Here is a 23713-nt window from a genome sequence, read left to right as displayed (position 1 = left end):
CTCTAAGGGTGGAATTGCAAGGTGGATTGTAAAATGTATACAAGTCTGCTATCAAAAGCAAAACGTACATTAACAGTTCCTCCTAGAGCGCACTCCACATGCAAGCTAGGAGCCTCCATGGCTTTCTTAGGGAACATCCCCTTAGAAGACATATGCAAGGCAGCAACATGGTCTACAACACACACCTTCACTAAACACTACTGTGTTGATGTGCAAGCCAAGCAGCAATCTGCAGTAGGCCAAGCTGTTCTTAAAACTCTTTTTCAAACAACTGCAACAGATACAGGTGACCTCCGCTAGGGGAGACACTGCTGCACAATCGATGCACAGTGTAGTATCTGCAGCTCATATGATATGCAGAAAATGCTTCTTACCAGTATGCATCTGTTCTTGGCATGTAGAGCTGCAGATCACTACATGCCCTCCCGCGTCCCTGGGACTTGTATCTGTTCCAGTTTCTATCTTACTTAGATGCACCCACATGGGCATCTTTTTCTTTACTTCTACTAACTCCATCATTTCCAATCATGGCAAAAAACAATCTAAGGATGGAGCCGATGCCCATGCGCACTATCGTCCAAGGGAGGAGTCCCCTATCTCGTGACTACAAAAGACTTCTTCCAAGACGACAACAACATGCAATCATCCGAGCCCAACACCAGGTGGCGATCTAATGCATAGTGAAGTGATCTACAGCTCTAAATGCCAAGAACAGATGCATACTGGTAAGTAGCATTTTCCTTTCTACATTCACCTATATTTTATACATTCTTTTTTAAAAGTATTTATGTTTACTGCAAGCTGGGAAAGACAAAGCGTGGTATGACGACACACAAATTGTGTGCTCGATGCATAACACTTCCAATGAGACGAGTCATTGCATTCTGCAATGCATGAGACATAATAACATTTGAATGGATAAACACTGTCTCAAGCTTAATGCGGGGAAAACAAAGGTGATTTCGGTTGGGTATAACCCAAACTTTTGGTCAGCTTCTTGCTGTCCGGTCTAATTGGATCCCCTCCCTTTTCCAACTTGCCAAGCAAAGAGCTTGGGAGTCATTTTAGATGATCACCTAAACTTAGGCAAGCAAGTTAATGCAGTAATCTCATCATCATACAATGTGCTGATGATTTTAAAGAAAATAATGAATTTCCTCCCTATTGCAGTTAGGAAATTAAGTTCTCTTCCAGGGGATCCTCATCAATAGTCATAAGCATTAGAATATTCCCGCCCATGCGCGGGACCCCGGAAACAATATATTATATGTGCCCCACATATATATAGACATATATATATATATATATATATATAAAAATAAGCAATTGCAGCCAAATAAAACAGTAGAGCTGGAATATGCTGTGAAGAATTTCCACCATACATGTGTATTTGCATTAGAAACATGAGAAACAACACCAATACTTGTTTAGAAACTGTTTTAATGCTTAGAAAACAGTAGAAATTCTTATAACACACTGTAAGCATATACAGCTCCCAGGCTGCATTGCAAATACCCAGTCTAAAAAGACTGAAAAGCTAACCTGTAGCTGAATGTACTAAAACTGACGCTGTGCCTTTAAGGCACCTCTGCCCCTAGCTTCCCATCATGCCTCAGGGGTTACAGTTAGGGCAGTTGTTCTTTCCGGCTCCTTCAGGAAGGACCCTGGATACACAGCTCCACACTTTTCTGCCTTTTTCAGTCAGAAAATCTTCTGAAGAACAATTTTTTGATTTACTTTGACTTTTAACAACAGTGTCAAGTAAATAACTGCTTAGCAGTCGATTTTTTGTGAGGTTTTCCTGTCAGGATGCCCACACTATTTGATAATTGCCCTTCTTGTGGCCACAAGAAGGCAAAATCAGACTCTCATGAGGTCTGTATTTTATGCTTGCCAGAGGATCATGATCCTAAAGACTGTTCACATTGTAGAAATCTGTCTGACAGGACTCTTAAAGACAGAGAGAGGAACAGGCTCTATGGTCTGGCCCAGGGATCCATCAGGGGAAGATCTACAGAGAGGAAGAGTTCAAAGAGACCCAGAACTCCCTCCAAAGGCAAGTCAGAGAGTCCATCAACCTCAGCGTCGGGCTCGGCGCTGAAAAAACAACATCTGATGGACAGTTCTAGAGAGAAAACTCCGTCGACGTCGGGACCGGCGTTGATGAAGAAATCGTCGTCGAAAAGAAGTTCACCGACGACGAAGAAAGCTCCGTCGTCGTCAACTAGGCGACGATCGGCGTCGAGAGAAGCCACGAGATCACCGTCGACGAGAAGATCGGCGTCAAGACATAAGTCAACTCCGCCGTCGTCAACCAGGCGACGATCGGCGTCGAGAGACAGATCACACTCGCCGTCGTCTCAACGTCGACAGGCTTCGAAGAGTGTGACACCTCCGCCGACGTCTCCACGGAGGCGCTCGGCGTCGAGGAGCAAGAGCCCCCTCGGTCGCTCGCCGTCGAGGAAGGGATCATCGTCGATGGCGCGTCGGCGCTCGACGTCGAGAATGTCTAATCCTCCGCCGTCGCCACGTGTCCGTTCGACGTCGAGGGCATCGTCGACGACAGGACAACGTCGATTGCCATCTCCGTCGCCGGCAGACCAAGGTCGGTCGACGTCGAGACCCCCGTCGACGGCAGGGCAACGTCGTTCGATGTCGAGACCTCCGTCGAAGGCAGGGCAACGCCGTTCGACGTCGAGGGAGAAGACTCCGTCGTCGGCTCAACATCGCCGGTCGACGTCGAGGGACCACGGGTCATCGTCGAGGCGTTCGACGTCGAAGGTTATCACTCCGTCGACGCCGCAGAGGCGTTCGACGTCGAGGGAAAGACTTTTGAGACGTCCTCCAACACCGGTGAGACGAAGATCTCCTTCAGTGCCTTCAACTGTTCTAGTGACACAATCGGCTTCTCACCATTCCTCCTTAAGAACCTCTGGCTCATCGAGGTCCTCTTCTAGGAGTAGGAGTCCGTTGCCCCAGCGACAGTATGTCACACAGACAAGACACTCGCCAAGATGGAATGCTCCGTTGAGCCAGTGGAAGGATTCTGGAGCGACGGAGAGGCTACGAAGATATGTAAGCCCACTCCACAGGTCACCTCTTCAGAGACTGATAGAAGAGGCAGACAGACAGAGCCCTGTCAGGGACCGATCACGCTCTCGGGAGAGGAGAGCGGAAAGGTCGCATACCCCCAGGGTCTCCCGATCACCACGGAGGGAGCAGCCCAGATCTCGAACACCGAGAAGGGAGGAACGGGCAGAGAGGTCGAGTTCTCCCCGAAGGGAACATCGGAGAAAATCACGTTCTCCTCGAAGGGAAGAACGACCGAGAAGATCACCAGTGAGGAAGGAGAAATCTCACCACAGGAGAAGGAGAACTCCATCATCCTCTTCTTCATCTTCATCTAGATGTTCTAAAGGGGATTACTCTCCAACGCTGGCAGACAGCCCTCGCTCCAGAGCTTCGCCGATTGACGACGTCAACACGTATCTGGACGTCTTACAAAGGGGGGCTCACAAACTTAATATAGAGATGGCTGTTCCAGTGGTGTCCACGACTGTGATTTTTGAGACCCTTCGTCACAAATCATATACCCGGCCTATACTCCCATTGGTTCCGGGGATAATGGACCCAATCAAAGAGGTTTTCCTCATGCCAGCAACGATCAAGGCGGTACCGGCACGTATCCAGAAGAAATATAGGCCGGCCGACTCAGATCCTATCTTTGTTAAGGGAGAGCCTGCGGCGGACTCAGTCATAGTAGCCTCAGCTAAAAAGAATCACACAGTCGCTCCTTCTTCTTCGGTCCCTCCTGACAAAGACAGCAAGACCCAAGATTCTTGGGGACGCAAGGTATGCAGCACAGCAGCTTCATCCCTGAAAGTCTCTAGTGCATCAGCCCTTCTGGGAAGGTACGATAGAGCCCTATGGGACTCCATGGAACGATTCAAGGAGAAATTGCCCAAGGAGGACCAGAAGGACTTTGAGGAGACAGTGACGGAGGGCTGTTTGGTGGCGAACCAAATGATTAGTTCATCAGCAGATAACGCCCTTCTAGCAGGACATGCCTACTCACATGGGGTATGTGCGAGGAGATCATCTTGGCTGCGTTTAACTGGTCTCAAACCAGATGCCCAGCAGCGCATCCTCAATCTACCTTTTTCCGGATCTTCACTCTTCGGAGAGCATGCCGATCAGGAGATGACCCGCATGAAGACAGAGTTGGACACAGTGAAGGCGGTTGGTCTGAAGAAAAAGAAAGAGCAGTTCAAACGACGCTTCAAGACCAACAAGAACCGGGGAGGCCAACAGAGGGTTCAAACCCCTCAATGGTCTCAAAACAAACCACAAGGAAAGGCGCAATACAGAGGAGGAAAATCGGGCAGAGGCAGAGGCGGACATCATCAGTCCTCTACCACGCCTAGAGGAGGCAAGGCCTGAGCAGTGGCTTCCTCTGGCGCCGTTACCCACTCCAGTGGGAGGAAGTGCTTCGCAACACCTGGCAGAGTGGGTCAGCATCACCAAAGATCGGTGGGTGCTGAATATACTGCGCAATGGATATGCGCTACGTTTCCGGAAGAGACCACAACCGATTCCTCCAAAAAAGACTCGCTCGTACCATCTAAAACTCCTCGCAAGGGAGGTGAACGCCCTCTTAAAGAAAAACGCAATCGAAGAGGTACCCCCATCCCAAAGGGGGAGAGGAGTGTATTCAAGATATTTTCTAGTCCCCAAAAGAGACCAAGAGGACAAGTTCAGACCGATTTTGGATCTTCGAACCCTCAACAAGGTGGTGGTCAAAGAGAAGTTTTGCATGCTTGCACTTCATCAGATATGTCCTCATCTACAAATTGGAGATTGGATGTGTTCGGTGGATTTACAAGACGCGTACTTCCACATTCCTATAACACCAGGTCATCGGAAGTACTTGCGATTCCTGGTAGGGAAAAAGCATTACCAGTACAAAGTGCTTCCCTTCGGTCTCAAATCCGCACCAAGGGTATTCACCAAATGCATGGCAGTGGTAGCGGCATACCTTCACAAAAGAGGTCTCTTTGTATACCCATATCTAGACGACTGGCTCTTGAAGAGTCCGTCCCCTCGTCAAGCCACCAAAGACTGTCACCTGTGTCTCCAACAACTACACAGGCTCGGCCTCCACGTGAACACAGAAAAGTCCGTCCTGCAGCCCACGCAAACTATCCACTATCTGGGAGCAGTTCTAGACACAAAGTTAGGAAGAGCGTTTCCTTCGCAGGAGAGACTATCTTCCATGGGGCAGAAATGCAAAAAGTTACTTCAGTTTCCTCGTCCAAAGGTGCGAGAAGTAGCATCTCTACTGGGCTCCATGGCGTCCTGCATCTTCCTAATACCGAACGCCAGGTTGAGGATGCGGCCTCTACAAGAGTCTGTGGAAGATCAATGGGACCAAGCGACAGGAGATTGGGAGGATCGAATCATCCTGTCTCAAGCAGCATTGACCTCCATACAGTGGTGGACTTGCCCTCGGAATGTCCTGCAGGGAGTCCCTTTTCAGCAACCTCTTCCTTCGCTGTCTGTGGTAACGGACGCATCTCTAAAGCTGGGGTGCTCACATGGGTCATCTTCAGATTCAAGGTCGTTGGTCGACCAACCTCCAAACATACCACATCAACATGCTGGAGCTGCGAGCAGTTCATCTGGCTCTCAAAGCGTTCCTTCCAGCAATAACAACGGACAAAATCCTGGTTCAGACGGACAACACTACAACTATGTTCTATCTGAACAAGCAGGGAGGCACTCGATCTCGCCCTCTGTCTCTGGAGGCCCAGGCAATCTGGCACTGGCTTCTGGCTCGGGGACTGTCGGTGGTGGCAGTGCACCTCCCAGGCGAGCTAAACACAAAAGCAGACGCACTCAGCAGGCACTTCGTAGATCAGCCAGACTGGGTGCTAAACGACGAAGTAGTCGAAGAACTCTTCCGTTGCTGGGGTCGTCCAGACATAGACTTATTTGCGGACGACGAAAACGCCAAATGCCACGCCTTCGCATCCAGGTTCCACCGTCCAGGGACGCAAGGGAACGCTCTCCTGCTGGAGTGGACAGGAATGTTCGCCTATGCGTTTCCTCCTCTGGCACTGATTCCGAAGGTGGTGGCCAAGCTCATCAGATCGAGCATGGACATGATCCTGATTGCTCCGGATTGGCCGCGACAATGGTGGTATCCAGACCTGTTACATCTGTCGCTGTGTCCACACAGACGCCTGCCGTGCAGCCCAGACCTGTTGAGCAAAATGAACGGGAGGATCCTGCATCCCAACCTCCCGTCGCTGAACCTGACTGCATGGCTCCTGAGGTCTTGCAATATGGACACTTAAATCTGCCTCCGGAATGTATGAATATTTTAAGACAGGCAAAGAGACCTTCCACAAGGGCGTCTTATGCGTTCAAGTGGAAAAGATTTTTCATTTGGTGTAAGGACCATGGCTTTGATCCCACCAAAGGACAAGAAGAGGTAGTCCTTCCATACCTCCTTTACTTGGCTACATCAGGGTTGAAATACGCTTCTATTAGGGTTCATCTATCCGCCATAGTAGCGTACAGGAAATCACCTACACAAACATCGTTTTTTCAAGTCCCAGTGGTTAAGGATTTCCTTCAGGGGTTAAAGAAGGTCTATCCCCCTGTGAGAAATCCTTCTCCTCCCTGGGAGTTGAACCTGGTTCTCTCCAGGCTGATGTCTACACCGTTTGAGCCTATACACAAGGCCTCCTTGCAGCATCTCACTTGGAAGGCGGCCTTCTTGGTGGCAATAACCTCTGCTCGCAGGGTTAGCGAGATACAAGCACTCTGCACCAAGGAACCTTACACTGTGTTTCACCACAACAGAGTGGTAATGAGGGCTCATCCATCTTTCCTTCCAAAGGTGGTCTCGGATTTTCATATAAATCAAACGATTACCCTTCCTTCGTTCTTTCCTAACCCATCGACCCCAGCTGAGAGGTCGTTGCACTCGTTAGATCTAAAACGGGTACTAAAGTTTTACCTAGAAAAGACGAAGGACACCAGAAAGACAGACCACCTCTTTGTCAATTATGGTTCAATGAGGACGGGGTTTGCAGCAAACAAAAGATCCATCTCCAGATGGATTGTCTCCTGTATCAGGCTAGCATACCAGCTGGCTGGCAAACCTTTGTTACAATCACCCAAAGCTCATTCCACTAGAGGAAAAGCAGCCACAATAGCGTTTTTACATGACATCCCTATGTCAGAAATATGCAAGGCTGCAACATGGAAATCAGTCCATACCTTTACAAGGCATTATTGCCTAGAGTCTGATTCCAGAGCGGAGTCTCAAGTAGGGCAAGCCTCCTTGAGAAACCTATTTGGGTAGAATAAGGCCTACTGTTTGGGCCTACGGATATGAATGTTATCTGTTGATTCCTTTGCCCGCAGGGATGAGCTGAGGCTCGCTACTCTATTCTAATGCTTATGACTATTGATGAGGATCCCCTGGAAGAGAAGGATTAGTTACTTACCCGTAATCCTAGTTCTCTTCCAGGGGTATCCTCATCAAAGTCATAAGCAACCCTCCCGCCTCCCCGGGCAAAGGACTTTGTTTATTAAGTAGGAGATTTTTTAACCTGTTATTACCATGGTTTGGTTTTCAGTCTCCGAAAAGAACAACTGACCTAACTGTAACCCCTGAGGCATGATGGGAAGCTAGGGGCAGAGGTGCCTTAAAGGCACAGCGTCAGTTTTAGTACATTCAGCTACAGGTTAGCTTTTCAGTCTTTTTAGACTGGGTATTTGCAATGCAGCCTGAGAGCTGTATATGCTTACAGTCTGTTATAAGAATTTCTACTGTTTTCTAAGCATTAAAACAGTTTCTAAACAAGCATTGGTGTTGTTTCTCATGTTTCTAATGCAAATACACATGTATGGTGGAAATTCTTCACAGCATATTCCAGCTCTACTGTTTTATTTGGCTGCAATTGCTTATTTTTATATATATATATATATATTTATATTTATATATATATGTCTATATATACGTGGGGCACATATAATATATTGTTTCCGGGGTCCCGCGCATGGGCGGGAATATTCTAATGCTTATGACTTTGATGAGGATACCCCTGGAAGAGAACTAGGATTACAGGTAAGTAACTAATCCTTATCTCCACACTCGTTTTTATCGAAAATCGATTATTGTATCCGTCTCTACAATGGCTTACAGGCCCAATATTTGAACATACTGCAAGTTTTACAAAGCTCTGCAGCTAGGTCATTATTGGGACTCCTCAGATACCAATCTTCCGCCCAGGCACTGAAAGACCTTCGCTGGTTGAAGGTCAAACACAGAATCACGTTTAAGGCACTCCGTCTTACTTACAGAGCTCTTCATAACTCTGGATCTTTGTTTTTGAAAAAAATACTAACCTGGTATACACCCACTAGAAATTTAAGATCATTAGGTGCTTTTAAAGTCCATGTTATCAGATTTAAAAAAGGAAAATGGGGAGGACGCTGTTTTGTGGTGAGAGCGTCAAGAGCTTGGAACCTTCTTCCGCTACCCCTAAGGGCAGCACAATCCCTTCTCCAATTCAGAAAAAAAGTTTAAAGATGTGGCTTTTTAATCAGTAGGCTCTTGTTTTAAGTTGACTTACAGTTGTTTGCAGGAATAGCGCCAAGACCCCTCTGGGGAAAAGATTGTACTCTATAAATTGACTAACATAACGTATGTGTGGATTATGAGCGTTTGGGCGTATCTGATGGCTACGCTGTGCGCTTCAATATATCTCTAGGGTTTACGTCTTTACTGTGAGTTCCGGCCTGTAAAACTACTGGTGGGATTTATTAACTAATTTAGATGAGGCTCAAACTGAGGTCGGGGGGGGGGGGATCAGGGGGAGGAGTTGTGATGTGCCCAGGCAGGTGCATTTCGTGTATGGGCTGTTATGCTGTTTGTTCCACATCTCTTAGTGATATGTGTTCAGTGTACTTTGCATGCGATTTAGATAAGAGCAGGTTGCCATGGAGGTAGACATAACCTGCAAATCTGCCACATCTGCAAGTATATAAGTACCACGGTTATTAAAAAGGGTTTAAGGAGAACATATCCTTAATCTTGCTAGCCACTCTAGTAATAATTTATTACCATCATTATGAGCTCTAAAAATGTATAAAGTGTGCTAAGTATTTTTAAATGCTGGAATTGTGCTGCATTGTATTCCAGCAGTTGTGTTGCAGAGTTATACTGCATCAATTGAAGAAAAGTGTAAATCTCTAATATTTCAGAGCTCGGAATGTTCAACTCGGTGTTAGTGTATCTTTTCCAGTGACTCAACAATTATGTGAGACTTTCTGACTTATCTCTTTAAAAACTGATTCTGTGTAAACACACACTTATATGTTTGGGGGAACACCACGTCATTTTGGTTGTAGGCTGGTGTACAGACCATTACCCTAGGCAATCAATGGTAAAACACAACAATAGAATGGTAGGAAACATACACTGCTAGAATTTCAATTTACTTGTTTTTGAACTTGATGCTTCCGGTCTTAGTCAAAACATTAAACATGGCTGCAGAACTTATGAGGAGAATGTCTCTTGAAAATACTAATGTTACAGATCTGTTTGATCAGAAACACAGATACAAATTTTAGCAAGTAACCATTTTTGTTTCCTTTCCATAGGACTGCACGTAAAGAATATATCACTGCTAAATATGTAGACCGTAGGTTTGCAAAAAAAAAATTTGAGCCTTCTGCAACTAAACTGAATGAACTATTTGAAGCTGTGAAATCCAGGGATTTGCTTGCACTAATTCAGGTTTATGCGGAAGGAGCAGAGTTAATGGAGCCACTCTTAGAGCCTGGACAGGTAAGCTCTTTTACATCGCAGAAGAAATGAGCAAATATTTAGTAAATTTGCAGTAAGACTATTTTTATTCATCTAAGCAGTAGAATTATCGCTATCTAAAAATATTAAAAGTCATCTTTAAAATAACACCATGAGCCTAGCTGATAGAAATGGCACTTTGCATGTGGCATATGGGAATACCTTACAGTCAAATTTTATTGACTGTGGTCTGCAAAGCAGCTCACGGCCCCTTTTGCAGAAATCTGTTCTGTAGAGGACATGAAGGGATGTAGGTTAAGACCGATCTCCAAAAAGAGAAGGCTTACTTCCAACAGTCCACAAATTTTACTCCCACCAGCTGGTAAAAGGTTAGAACTTGAGGTAGCTGGGCTAAAGGCCAGAGGCAAACGACGATCCTTAATATGTGTGTATTCCATGTGGTGTTCAGTATTGAGGATGTGAGGTACATTCCAAGAGCTTTCAATTCCGACCTCAGTTTGGAGAGGATGACCCCCTGCTTTATAAATCGCACTAAATCAAATTCTATCATATTTTGATTGACACTTCTATCTCCATAGTCCTCACCTTAGAATATCAACTAAGTGCTAGATGAATCTGGAGAAAGTTATAGCAGTGCTCACGCTTGCTGATAAATGCTTTGTGCAGCTCCACATAGACTTCATGCTTACCTGGAAGTTATAGACCAGAGCGGCATATAAGAGCCACTCCTGCAGTCTACTATCAGGTCCTTTCTTTCCATACCTTTCAATGCTGATTCAAAGTTCCACTTCAAACTTTCAGTCTTCTGATGACTGTAAAACCTTTCCTGAGTGTGCTATAGAACATCTGAAAGAGACATGTTAGTGATAGATTCCTTACCTTAGAATATCCCCAGGCGTCAGACTGGATCCGGAAAGTTTTGCGTAGCAGTACCCTTGCGCGTCGGTAGGCGTCGTCTGCGGCTCCGCGTCCGTCGTCGGCGTCGTGGGCGCCGTGATGACGTCGTGGGAGTACTTAGACGCCGCCTCTGCGTGCTGACGTCAGTTCTTCTTTTTTCCGCGCCAGCCAGCGCAGATCTGGAAAAAGCAGTTCCCTAGTCATTTTTTGACTAACTTTTTGGATCTTTTGATCTATTTCGAAGTCTTCACGACTCCGACGGTGCCGTTAAGGATGCCCGGCTTCAAGCACTGCGACGAGTGCGAACGCCTCATGTCGATTACGGATCCGCACCGCCTGTGCCTGACGTGTTTGGGCGTCGACCATGACGACGAGGCCTGCTCCGACTGTCGGGCCCTCTCGAGGAAGGCCAGGCGGGAGCGGTCCCGCAGGCGACTCGAGATCCGCCAGTCGGCCCCGCGCCGTGTGAGGTCCCGGTCCCACGGGAGGTCGAGGGACAGGTCGCGGGGGCGGAGCCGTCACAGCTCCGGGAGTCGGCGCCACTCCTCCGGGTCCAAGTCGTCAGGTAAGAAGCATAAGAAGTCGAAGAGACATCATCGCTCTTCCGACTCCCCCCGACGCTCGCGCGATGCGGCCGGGGGTTCGGGTGACACTGCCCACGCGGCTCCTCAGGAGTCGCGGGCGCCGCGTTCGGCTCCATACCCCCCCGTCCCTGGGCTGAACGCGACGCCGGAGGAGATAGAGCGCTTCCTCATGGCCATGAGGTCCCTTTCTTCTCCGACGGGTTCCGCGGCGCCTTCGGGCCCAGCGAACCCGTCTGGGGGCCCTAGTGGGTCGGGGGCTGCGACCCCGACGCCGTCGGGTGCTTCGGCCTCGACGCCGCCGGCGTCTTCGGCGCCGGCGCCGCAGGGCTCCACGATCCCGACGCCGCCGCTGCCCTCGGGCTCGGCGCCGCAGGGTTCAGCGGTCCCGGCGTCGTCGGTGCCTTCGTACCCGACGCCGCAGGGTGCCGTTCGGCCCTCGTCGGGCGCTGTACCGTCCCCGGTGGACCTTACGACCCCCCCGGGGTCGGTCCCGTCCCCAATGCCTCCTCTGTATGGGTTCCGGCGTCGGGACGGGGCCTGTCGGCGCCGATCTCGACGCCGGTCGGGGATTTCCATCCCTATGACCCATCCTCATTCACTTACGACCCTGAGTCTCAGGAGATGGGGGAAGAGGAGGATTGGGAGGGGTCTGAGGACCCTCTGACAAGGGAATGTCAGTCTAACATGGACTGGACAGGAGACCTTGGGGAGGCCAGTGGCCTGGACACCTCTCCAGACACTGGATTCGTCTCTCCTCCTTCCGTGGCTTCGGAGGAGGGCGCAACATATAGTGTGGTGTTGATGAGGGCTGCTAAGGCGTTGGGCCTTGAGCTCCCCGTCGCGGCCGTGAGGACTAACCTCCTCACTGAGGTCCTTAAGCCGCAGTCATGCTCCATGGAGCCTATGCTGCCGTTTAATGAGGCCTTGTCGGACGTTCTTTTGGGCACTTGGTCCAGGCCCGCTACAGGTTCGCCTGTAGATAGGAACGTGGCCCGACGCCACCGCCCGGCTACGGGCGACCCATGTTTCCTGTCCACCCACCCCACCCCCGAGAGTCTGGTTATCCAGGCCTCTAACTCCCAGACCGCCTTCCCGTCGGCTTCCCCTGACCGGGAATCCAAGAGGTACGAGGCCTTTGGCAAAAAGGTATTCTCGTCCCTTAGCTTAGGACTGCGATCTTCCAACACCGCATGCCTCTTGGGCCGTTACACCCATTCTATATGGGAAACGGTGGCGGAATTGCTGCCAGAGTGTCCGTTGGAGGTACGGGCCAAACTCGGCCAAGCCCTAGTGGAGGGCCGGGACGCAGCGAAGTATTCGATCAGGTGCGGACTGGATACAACTGACTCGCTGGGCAGAGCGATGGCTACGACGGTGGCGATTCGACGCCACGCCTGGCTCAGATCCGCCAACTTCTCGGCTGATGTCAAGAATACCCTCATGGACATGCCGTTCGATGGCCGTCGCCTCTTTGGCGACAAGGCAGTCCACGCGCTCGAGCGCTTTAAGGACTCAAGGGCTACGGCCAAGTCCTTGGGCCTCTCGGCCCCGCGCCAGCAAGTGGGTGCCTTTCGCTCCTTTCGTGGCCAAGGAAGGGGCGTCCCCATGCGTGCCGCCAGCCATTTGCCGCAAACTGTCGTCCAGCGCGGCGGCGGCCGCGGAAACCGCCGTGGAGGCGGTCGCGGAGGCAAGCGGAGCCAGTCCACACCTGCCCCCGCAGCATCCGCCTCTAAACCCTCCTAGTCTGTGCTTTTCGGCCCATGTGACGCCAGTGGGGGGCAGGGTTCGCCATCACCACTCTCACTGGCGCACAGTCACTTCGGACAGGTGGGTGCTGCAAATCGTCCGAAGGGGCTACTCCCTCCCCTTCGAGACGACCCCTCAAGCCATGCCACCGCAACACCACCGCGTATCGGGGGATCATTTGCGGCTCCTGCAGGAGGAAGTTTCGGCCCTCTTGGCCAAGGGGGCCATTGAGCGCGTTCCTGGGCCAGAAGTAGGTCGTGGTTGCTACTCCCACTACTTCCTGGTACCCAAGAAGGGCAAAGGGGGCCTACGCCCTATCTTGGATCTGAGGAACGTCAACGGCTTCCTCCGGAAGGAGAAGTTCAAAATGCTGACACTGGCTCAGGTCTTGGCTGCCCTAGACCCAGGAGACTGGATGGTAGCGTTGGACTTGCAGGATGCGTATTTCCACATCCCCGTCCTGCCGGCCCACCGGCGTTACCTGCGGTTCACGGTAGGCCTCGAGCACTTTCAGTTTACCGTGCTCCCCTTCGGCCTTACCAGCGCCCCACGGGTGTTCACGAAGGTGATGGCGGTGGTCGCAGCTCACCTGCGCAGGTTAGGGGTTTCAGTCTTCCCCTACCTAGACGACTGGTTGTTGAAGGCGGGCTCGCCCCAGGCAGTCGTCAACCACCTCCAGACTACGGCGGATCTCCTGCACAGGCTGGGATTTTCCATCAATGTGCCGAAGTCACACCTGTGCCCCTCTCAGAAGCTCCTTTTCATCGGAGCGGTTCTCGACTCGGCGCAGTTTCGGGTTTACCCCCCCCCGAACAGCGAGTCCGGGATATTCAGGCCCTGATTCCGATCTTCGGGCCGTTATCCCGGGTTTCGGTCAGGCTGATGCTGCGGCTTCTGGGGCTGATGGCCTCCTGCATCCTTCTGGTGCATCACGCTCGGTGGCGGATGCAGGCTCTGCAGTGGGACCTGAAGTTTCAGTGGGCCCAGCACCGGGGCAACCTTTCCGACCATGTCCTGATCTCGGAGGGCACTGCGAGACAGCTGCAGTGGTGGCTCACGGACCGCGATTGGGTCAACGGCAGATCCCTCTCCCTTCCCCAACCGGAGCACGTAGTTGTGACGGCCGCGTCCCTCCAGGGCTGGGGTGGCCACTTGGGAGAGGCGGAGATCAGAGGACTCTGGTCTCCGGCGGAGTCCCGGCTCCATATCAATCTGTTGGAGCTGCGGGCGATTCGTCTGGCACTGAAAGCATTCCTCCCGTCTGTCCGAGGGAGTGCAGTGCAGGTGTTCACGGACAACACCACCGCCATGTGGTACTGCAACAAACAGGGCGGTGTGGGGTCGTGGACCCTATGCCAGGAGGCTCTGCGCCTCTGGCAATGGCTGGAACATCAGGGCGTGACTCTGGTGGTTCAACACCTGGCAGGTTCTCTGAACGCCAGGGCGGACAAACTCAGCCGTCGGTGCTCGATGGATCACGAATGGCGTCTGAACTCGGACGTGGCGCAAGGCCTCTTTCTGCGTTGGGGAGAGCCTTGGTTAGATCTATTCGCCACCGAAGAGAACGCGCAATGTCATCAGTTCTGCGCGTTGGAATTTCCAAGGCGGCACTCGCTCGGAGACGCTTTTCGTCGCGAGTGGAACTGCGGTCTGTTGTACGCCTTTCCGCCTATACCTCTTCTGCCCAGAGTGCTGAAGCAGATCAAGCGCGACCGGGCACAAGTCATCCATGTGGCTCCGGACTGGGCACGAAGGTACTGGTATCCCGAGCTAGTCAGTATGTCAGTCGATCCCCCGATTCGTCTGCCTCTTCAGGAGGACCTTCTGTCGCAGCAGCAGGGGACGGTCCTCCACCCGAACCTGTCCAGTCTCCACCTCCATGCATGGAGATTGAGCGGCGACAGTTGAGGCCATTTGACTTGCCTCCTGAAGTTTGCAACATCATTCTGGCAGCCAGGCGTCCCTCCACGAAAACGGTATACGCCTGCAGGTGGAACAGATTTGTGGCATGGTGCACAGCAAAGGCTGTGGATCCTCTCAATGCCCCTCTCTCTGAGATTCTTCTCTTCCTTCTTTCTCTTGCCCAGCAGGGCTCTGCTCTGGGCACTATCAAGGGCTATCTTTCGGCTCTTTCAGCCTTTCTGAGGCTGCCTGACCAACCTTCTTTGTTCAAGTCCTCTATAGTAAACAGATTTCTGAAAGGCATCACTCATACCTTTCCTCCTGTTCCTTTTGTGATGCCTCAGTGGGACTTGAACCTGGTTCTAACATTTCTGATGTGCGCTCCCTTTGAGCCACTTCATAACTGTCCACTTCGCCTTCTTTCTTTGAAGACTGCCTTCCTGGTAGCCATCACCTCTGCCAGGAGAGTGAGTGAGCTCCAGGCCCTCTCTTGTAAGCCTCCTTTCCTTTCAGTCCATCCGGACAAGGTTGTTTTGAGGACTAGGCCCTCCTTCTTGCCTAAGGTGGTCACGGCCTTCCACATGGGGCAGTCCATCACATTGCCCACCTTCTTTCCGCCTCCGCACCCCTCGAGAGAGGAGGAGAGGCTCCACCGTCTGGACCCAAAACGTGCGCTCTCGTTCTATCTGGATCGCACACGCCAGTTCCGGGTGGATGATCAACTCTTTGTTGGGTACGCGGGCGCTAAGAAAGGGAAAGCGGTGCACAAGAGGACCATTTCTCAATGGATTATCATGTGCATCCAGGCGTGTTACTCCTTGGCTAAGAAGGAACCACCTGTTGGGCTGCGGGCTCATTCCACTCGAGCCACGGCCACTACAACTGCCTTGGGCCGAGGTGTGCCCTTGCAGGACATTTGCCAGGCTGCTACGTGGGCTTCGTTGCACACGTTTGCGAGGCACTACTGCCTGGACAGTCAAGTCCGGAGGGATGGCTACTTCGGCCGTTCCGTTCTCCAGGACTTTCTGGTGTGAATATTGGTTCGCAGACCCACCACCACGGGGATGGTATTGCTGGGGTATCTATTCTAAGGTAAGGAATCTATCACTAACGTGTCTCTTTCAGATGCACCAGTTACTACTTGTGTAACGATATATCTGTAAGAGACATTAGTTAGTGATAGATTCCTTACCGACCCACCCATCCTCCCCGTTCTGCGAACCGATATCTAGGGTTAAGGTCATCCCCTTTCAGGGCCCTAGTTTCTTGGCACCAGTGTCGGTTTTTGTCATGGCTCTGCGCTTCTGGCGCGGAAAAGCTGTGGCTAAGAACTGACGTCAGCACGCGGAGGCGGCGTCTAAGTACTCCGACGACGTCATCACGGCGCCCACGACGCCGACGACGGACGCGGAGCCGCAGACGACGCCTACCGACGCGCAAGGGTACTGCTACGCAAAACTTTCCGGATCCAGTCTGACGCCTGGGGATATTCTAAGGTAAGGAATCTATCACTAACTAATGTCTCTTACAGATATATCGTTACACAAGTAGTAACTTGTGCGACGGTTGCACCAAAAATAACAGGATTTAAGCAGTGCAGCCACTGTGGAAAACAGATGTCGATCACAGACACACACAAGGTGTGCTTATGATGCCTGTGCCGGGTACATGACTCTAAGTTGTGTAACAAATGCTCCCTAATGCCCCAAAGTGGATTCAGGACTAGGAGGCAAAATTATATGTCACCAGACACAAGAAGTAATCATGGTCTTGTACAGATTCTGCTCCCCATCCAATTTGTGTGTCTGGTTACCGGTCCATTCCTGCTCCTTCTCTACTTCCCACTTGAAGTTCTCTGGTAAGTTGAAGTCCTGTGGTAAGTCAAACTCCAAAAGCAAGTGTGAGGAAATGGGGTGTTTTATATGGTTTGGTTGTGCGACCTCACTCTGTAATCTACTTATTTGAAAGAGACACATTAGTGATAGATTCCTTACCTTAGAATATCCTCAGGTGTTAGACTGGATCCGGATTGAGCAAGTACCCTAGTCACTTTTTGACTACTTTTTGTCTCCCCCTCTTCTTCTTTGGTGCACTTAGGGATGCCTGGCTTTAAGTCCTGTGGGACTTGCCTCCGTAATATGTCAGTGGCGGACCCCAATGATGTTTGCCTCTACTGCCTGGAGACTGATCACGACTCCCAGGACTGCTGGGACAGTCGAGCCAATGCCCCGAAGGCCTTGCGGGAGCGTTGCTGGAAATTGCTGGAGGCCTGGCATTCCTCTCACCGCCGCTCCGGGTCTAGGGGCCGTTTCCGGGACCACTTGTGGGACCGGAGCCGTCGCTCCTTGGGCTCCAATACTTCGCCTTCGGATTCGGGTAAGCGACGTGTCATAAAATGAAGTCGAAGCGTGTTCGCTCTCCGACATCCTCCTGTCACTCCTCGGAGGTGGACGAGGGGAACAGGTGCTCCGCCCCTGCGGCTCTTCTGGAGCCTGGGAGTCCCACGGTCTACCCGCCCTACCCAGGTCCGTCGAGACTCCTGAACAGGTGCAAGAGTTTCTTGCTACCATGGACCGCCTATTCAGGTCTCTGGCTCCCACCGGCGTGCTTTCGGGCCCTGCGGTCCCGTGTCCAGATCCTGTTGGCCCGGCGTCTCCGCCAGCGGTGCCACAGGATCCTACGCCATTGACTCCGGCGCCACTAGGTGCAGCATTGCCGGCCCCGGCACCACCTTCGGCGCCGCACTGGGTGCTGTTTATCCCACCTTTGCCCTGGTTCCAGGACCACTTTGTTCCGGCCTGGGATCCGCATTGAGAGGCAGTGCTGGCACGGCCCCTGCCGGCGCCGTTCTCGGCGCCGTTTCCGACGCGTTTGTTCCTTCTCTGGCTCCGGCCTTGCAGGTGCAACCGGCCCCTCCGGAGGCAGACAAGGACTGGAAAGGATACAAGGACCCTCTTGCCCGGCAGTGTTGGCAGGATTGGGTGAATGATCTAGATGACGCCGGCGATCTCGATTGCTCTTCTGACCCAGGGTTTGCCTCTCCTCCGCCTACGATGGAGGAGGGCGTTTCCTACACTATGGTGCTCCGTCGGGTTGCTGAGGCCCTCAAAACCAACCTCCTCACCAAGGTGCTCCAGACGGCATCTACTTCGTCCAAGCCGTTGCTTCCCTTCAATGACGCCCTTACTGATGTCCTCTTGGGCACTTGGTTGCGACCAGCAATGTGGGCTCCTGTGGATAAAAACACTGCCAGACGCCGGCGCCGGGCGACCCTGCCTTTCTGACCATCCATCTCGCGCCTGAGAGTCTGGTCATCCAGGCCTCGACATCGCAGACTGCTTTTCCCACCGCTCCATCGGATAAGGACTCCAAGAAACTGGATCAGTTTCGTAAGCGGTCGCTCTCTTCGGCCAGCCTGGGGTTCCGGTGGGCCCCAAAAAAGGTCGGGCTGTGCACAAGCGGACCATCTCCCGGTGGTTCGTTCTGTGCATCATAGCATGTTACTCCTTGGCTTAGAAGGAGCCTCCTCTGGGGTGCGTGCTCATTCCACCAGGGCAACGGCAGCCACTACTGCCTTGGGACGTGCCGTTCCCTTGCAGGACATTTGTCAGGCAGCTACGTGGGCCTCGCTGCACACCTTTACCAAGCACTACTGCCTTGACAGTCCGGTCCGGAGAGACGGCTTCTTTGGCCGTTCTGTGGTCCGGGACTTTCTGGTGTAATCATGTTCGCGGATCCACCACCGGGTTTGGTATTGCTGGGGTATCTATTCTAAGGTAAGGAATCTATCACTAACGGGTCTCTTTCAGATGCACAAGTTACTACTTGTGTAATGACATATCTGTAAGAGACATTAGTTAGTGATAGATTCCTTACTGCCCCACCCATCCTCCCCGTTATGCGAACTGATTAGTAGGGTGAAGGTCATAACTTTGAGGGCCCTAGTTTTATGCACCAATGGTCAGCATCTTGCATGGGTCTGCGACCCTGGCGCGGAAAGTCGTGTACAGAACTGATATCAGAACGCATGGGTGGCGCCTAAGTTGTCTCCGTGACGTCATCTCGGCGCTTACGACGCTAGTGACTGACGCGGAGCCGCAGGATGCCACGTACTGACGCACAGGGGTACTGCCAAGCAAAACTTCCCAGATCCAGTCTGACTCCTGGGAATATTCTAAGGCAGAGGTCTTCAAACTTTTTTAGGTTGAGCCTCCCCAGCTGAATTTATTTAGATGTCGGGCCCCCCCACCACTTGACAAAAAATTCTGTAACCTGGTATTCTACATAATCGACCGTCATCCGCATTTCCCAGTCCATATCTGGCTAATAATGTTAAACACAGTAAGAGTGTTTAGAAAACTGCAGGTTTGAGAGTTGGTGCGGTGAAATGACAGAGGCTTACTACACAGTCCAAAACTACATTTTTCAAGATAAAATGTGTGCAAATTGTTATTGGTTCTCCACTTAATTCTTACAAAGCCTCCTCAAAGAAACTTCTGTGGTCAATAAAATGAGTACCATTCAAAGACCAGGCTCTCCACTGAGAAGCACTGTCCAATGGCATTTAAAAAATAAAATTTCAACTCTGGCCATCCTAAACAGCACTGTCCCATTTTCACCTCCCAGAAAAAAACTCCCCATCCCTGCACTGCCCATCCTATCACAGCTTCTCTTTCTATGAAAAAAAGCGGTTGACTCCCTGTGCCAGGCATTGAGGTAAGCAGTTTATTTGATACACAGGTTGTAGCAGGTGTCTTCCCTAGCAGAGATGTTTTAAGACATAGGCAACGTGGGCTCTGGCCCAGGGCCCCAGCCTTTAAGGGGGACCCCTGATAGAGCCAGCTCTGTTCTGGAGAGAGTCTTAGCCTGACTATCTTGAATCATTCTAAAACAGATTGTTTTAAATAGCATTTTACTTTAATTTATTTTTACTGTAGTGATGTGTGAGAGTCTACGAAAGACATTTTGCAGACAAATGTGTTTAAGTTTTATGCAACACCCATAAAAAAAGTTTATTTTAGAACAAAACAGCACTGCACACGCAAGAAATGGGAGGGTGTCACAGAGATTATTTGCAGTAATATTAGTGAGTTGCCGCTGTGTTACAATATTGAATACACACGTCACTGTCCCTGAATATGAAATGTCAACACATTTAGAATTTGGACCAGTGTGCCAGTGCACGGTCAGTGACAAGACTGGAGAGGGCATGAAAGAGCTGAAACTGGATCATAAATTCAAAGCTGTTCTGAATCTGCCCCCCCCCCCCCCAAATCCTTAAGGTGTCCCTGTTCCCTGGTCCTGGGAGTGAGGCAGGTTTCTTCTTTGGGACAATGGTAGTGGCCAGGATTTCTGGGATCAGGTGAAGCAGGTCGCTCCTCTGGGGTAGTGATTGGTACAAGTTCATCCCTGGGCTAGACTATGAGGCTGAAGGCTTTCTCCTTCACAGCCGATGAAAAGGAACTTCCTACTTCTGTAGTGCTCTAGACCCTGCATTTTTATCATAATGCTAGTGATTTGCTTCTGAAGGGTGCAAGTTTGAAAATATAACAATAGACCAAAGGATGCCCAATGTCTGGGATGTGTGACCTAGGAGGTTAATGTCCCAGCTGCTGTGCCTAAAAATGTCAGGTGTATACCACATGTGGAAGGGTGCCCTGGGGGGTACATTTTAGTATGTTGCTGTATTTATGGGTGCTCTGGCGCAAGATGCCAAGTCTGTCCCAGGAATGTGAAGATTGGAGAAAGGGGCTGTATTTGGAGGTGCCCCTCTGAAAAAGACAACCCTGCACCATATCTAGGTGAGGGACTATGATGCTGAGGTTAGAGTAGGGTGCTAAACTGGAAGATGCAAAGCCTCTGCCTATTGTGCAGTGGATGTTGTAGGGGGCTTTAATTAGGGTGATCTGAAAGAAACAGGTTAGTATTAGATGCCTTACCTTAGAATTTCCCCAGGCGTCAGACTGGATCCGGAAATTTTTGCGTAGCAGTATCCTTGCGCGTCAGTAGGTGTCGTCAGCGGCTCAGCGTCCGTCGTCGGCGCCCTGATAGCGTCGTCGAAGTACTTAGACGCCGTCTCCGCGCGCTGACGTCAGTTCTTCTATTTTCCGCGCCAGCAGCGCAGATCCGAAAAAAGTGGTACCCATAGTCAATTTTTGACTAACTTTTTCGATCCCTTTTTATCATTTTTCGAAGTCTTCTCGATTCCGAACGGTGCCGGTAGGGATGCCTAGATTTAAACACTTTGAGGACTGCGACCGACTGATGTCGGTTACCGACCCTCACCGCTGGTGCCTTCACTGTCTTGGTTTCGACCACGACGACAAGGCCTGCCCCGACTGCCGAGCCCTGACGCCGAAAGCTAGGCGGGAGCGGTCCCGCAAGCGGCTCGAGCTCCGGCAGTCGGCCCCGCGCCGTGAGAGGTCCCGGTCCGGACAGAGGTCGAGGGACCGGTCGCGGGGTCGGAGCCATCATAGCTCCGGGAGACACCATCGGTCTTCGGGCTCGAAGTCGTCAGGTAAGCACAAGAAGTCGAAGAGACGTCATCGCTCTTCTGACTCCCCCCGACGCTCGCACGACACGGCCGGGGGTTCGGGTGACACCGCCCACGCTGCTCCCTCGGAGTCGCGGGCGTCACGGCCTGCTTCATACCCTCTGGTCCCTGGGCAGGACGCAATGCCGAAGGAGATCGAGCGTTTCCTCAAGGCCATGAGGTCGCTCTCTTCTCCAACGGGCTCCGCCAAGCCTTTGGGCCCAGCAGACCCGTCTTGGGGGCCCCGACGCCGGCGGGTGCTTCGGCCCGGATGCCGCCGCCACCTTCGGGCCTGGCGCCGCAGGGCCCCGCTGGATCTGCTTCCGGATCCGGGTCGTCGCCGGTTGACCTGACTACCTCACTGGCGCTGATCCCTAGGGTGTCACCTCCGGCGCCGCCTTCGGGCGACACCGTCCCCGATGCCTCCCTCGATCCGGTTCCGTCGCCGGAGCGGCGCCGTATTAGACGCCGATGGGAGATTTTTACTTCCAACGATCCGGCCCCATCCTTTGACAACCCTGATTATCAGGAGATGGGTGATGAGGTGTATTGGGAGGGGTCTGAGGACCCTCTGACACGTGATTGTCAGTCCCAGCAGGACTGGACAGGTGAACTTGGGGATGCCAGTGGTATTGAACTTCGCCCGACACTGGTTTTGTCTCACCTCCTACCGTGGGTACGGAGAAGGGGCAACCTACAGTGTGGTGCTGACGCGAGCGGCAAAGGCCTTGGGCCTTGAGCTCCCCGTCGCGGCCGTGTGGATGAACCTCCTCACTGAGGTCCTTAAACCGCAGTCAAGCTCGGCTGAGCCTCTGCTACCGTTTAATGGGGCCTTGACTGACGTTCTTTTGGGCACTTGGTCCAGGCCCGCTACAGGTCCGCCTGTAGATAGGAACGTGGCCAGACGCCACCACCCGGCCCCGGGCGACCCTTGTTTCCTGTCCACCCATCCCACCCCGAGAGCCTGGTCATCCAGGCCTCCAACTCCCAGACCGCATTCCTGACGGCTCCGCCCGATCGGGAATCCAAGAGGTACGAGCAATACGGCAAAAAGGTATTCTCCTCCCTGAGTTTGGGACTGCGGTCTTCCAACACCGCTGGCTTCTTGGGCCGCTACACCCACTCTGTGGACACGGTTGCGGACGTGCTGCCAGAATGCCCGGCGGAGGCCAGGGCTAAACTCACCCAAGCCCTTGTGGAGGGTCGAGATGCAGCACGTTTTTCCATCCGGTGTGGGCTGGATACCACCGACTCACTGGGCAGATCGATGGCAACTGTAGGAGAGTAGGGTCTGCAATCCTATGATCACCCAGATTTTTTGCTTTTGTTTCACTGGTTTACGACTTTCTCTGGCTGTGGGCCTGCCAATCAGACCCACAGCCTGGCTGTTCTCTCTCTAAATGACTACATGTACCCTAGGTGCATTTACCAATTGGTACTGGGCCACCTTATCAGACCCTGTAACTCAGGGCATAGGTGTACCCAGGGCTGCCAGGGGCTGCAGCATGTATTATGCCACCCCTGGCTGGCCTCCTAAATTTGACACAACTGGCTGCATGACAGCTGGGGCAAAGTCGTGTAATCACCCTTTGCTGTAGGTGTAGTATACCTATACCTAACCCTAAAATGGACACACAGATTCCTATCAGTCACTCCTATGGCAGGCCTTGACAATCCTGAAGGCAGAGTGCTTGGAATCGTGTGAGATGGTGCTCTGGCATGAGCTGAGCCTGTCTGCAGCTTGCGGAACCAAGTCCTAATAGCTGTTCCATGATATCGCATACCATATACTCTTAAGTGCATTATAATCCTCGCGGTTAAATGCTATCTTTGGTATTGCTTTATCAAAACATGTCGAGTAAGGTGTCATACGAATTGGAATCCTAACCCCTCGCCAATTCTGGCGACGGGGTTAGCATTCCACCCTTCTAGAGGGACACGACATGTATGTAACTGTGAACCCCGGTTAAAGTTAAACGAAGCCTCAGCTCCATAAAATGGATGCTGCCACCACAGACACGAGTCTGACCCCCTGCAGCTGGGAGTCCTTCCAGCGAGGGGAGCCTGGACAAAGGGTTTCCTGTCAGGGGCGGTGCTAGCACCGTCCCAGACATGGTTTTGTGTATCCTGGGTAGGCAGGGCTTTACAGGAAGGTGACTGCTGAGTGGCACCCCGGTGCTCACTACGCATAGGCCGGTCAGAACCAGT

The 23713-nt window shown here is 51.9% G+C and overlaps 1 protein-coding gene across 3 annotated transcripts in view; it reads left to right on the top strand.

Moving 5' to 3' along the window:
* The window catches only part of ASAP1 (ArfGAP with SH3 domain, ankyrin repeat and PH domain 1), a 1926573-nt gene that overhangs the window by 1277373 nt on the left and 625487 nt on the right, over positions 1-23713 (top strand). For all 3 annotated transcript variants that reach the window (XM_086966222.1, XM_086966220.1, XM_086966221.1), the window contains one exon: positions 9679-9865. In XM_086966222.1, coding sequence (XP_086822348.1) covers positions 9679-9865 — 187 coding nt within the window. The remainder of the gene's footprint in view (positions 1-9678; positions 9866-23713) is intronic.

Source organism: Lissotriton vulgaris, chromosome 4_1 (genome assembly GCF_964263255.1).
Source record: "Lissotriton vulgaris chromosome 4_1, aLisVul1.2, whole genome shotgun sequence".
Classification (NCBI taxonomy): domain Eukaryota; kingdom Metazoa; phylum Chordata; class Amphibia; order Caudata; family Salamandridae; genus Lissotriton; species Lissotriton vulgaris.
Note: the sequence above shows the minus strand (reverse complement) of the source record. Positions and strands in the feature narration are given on the sequence as shown.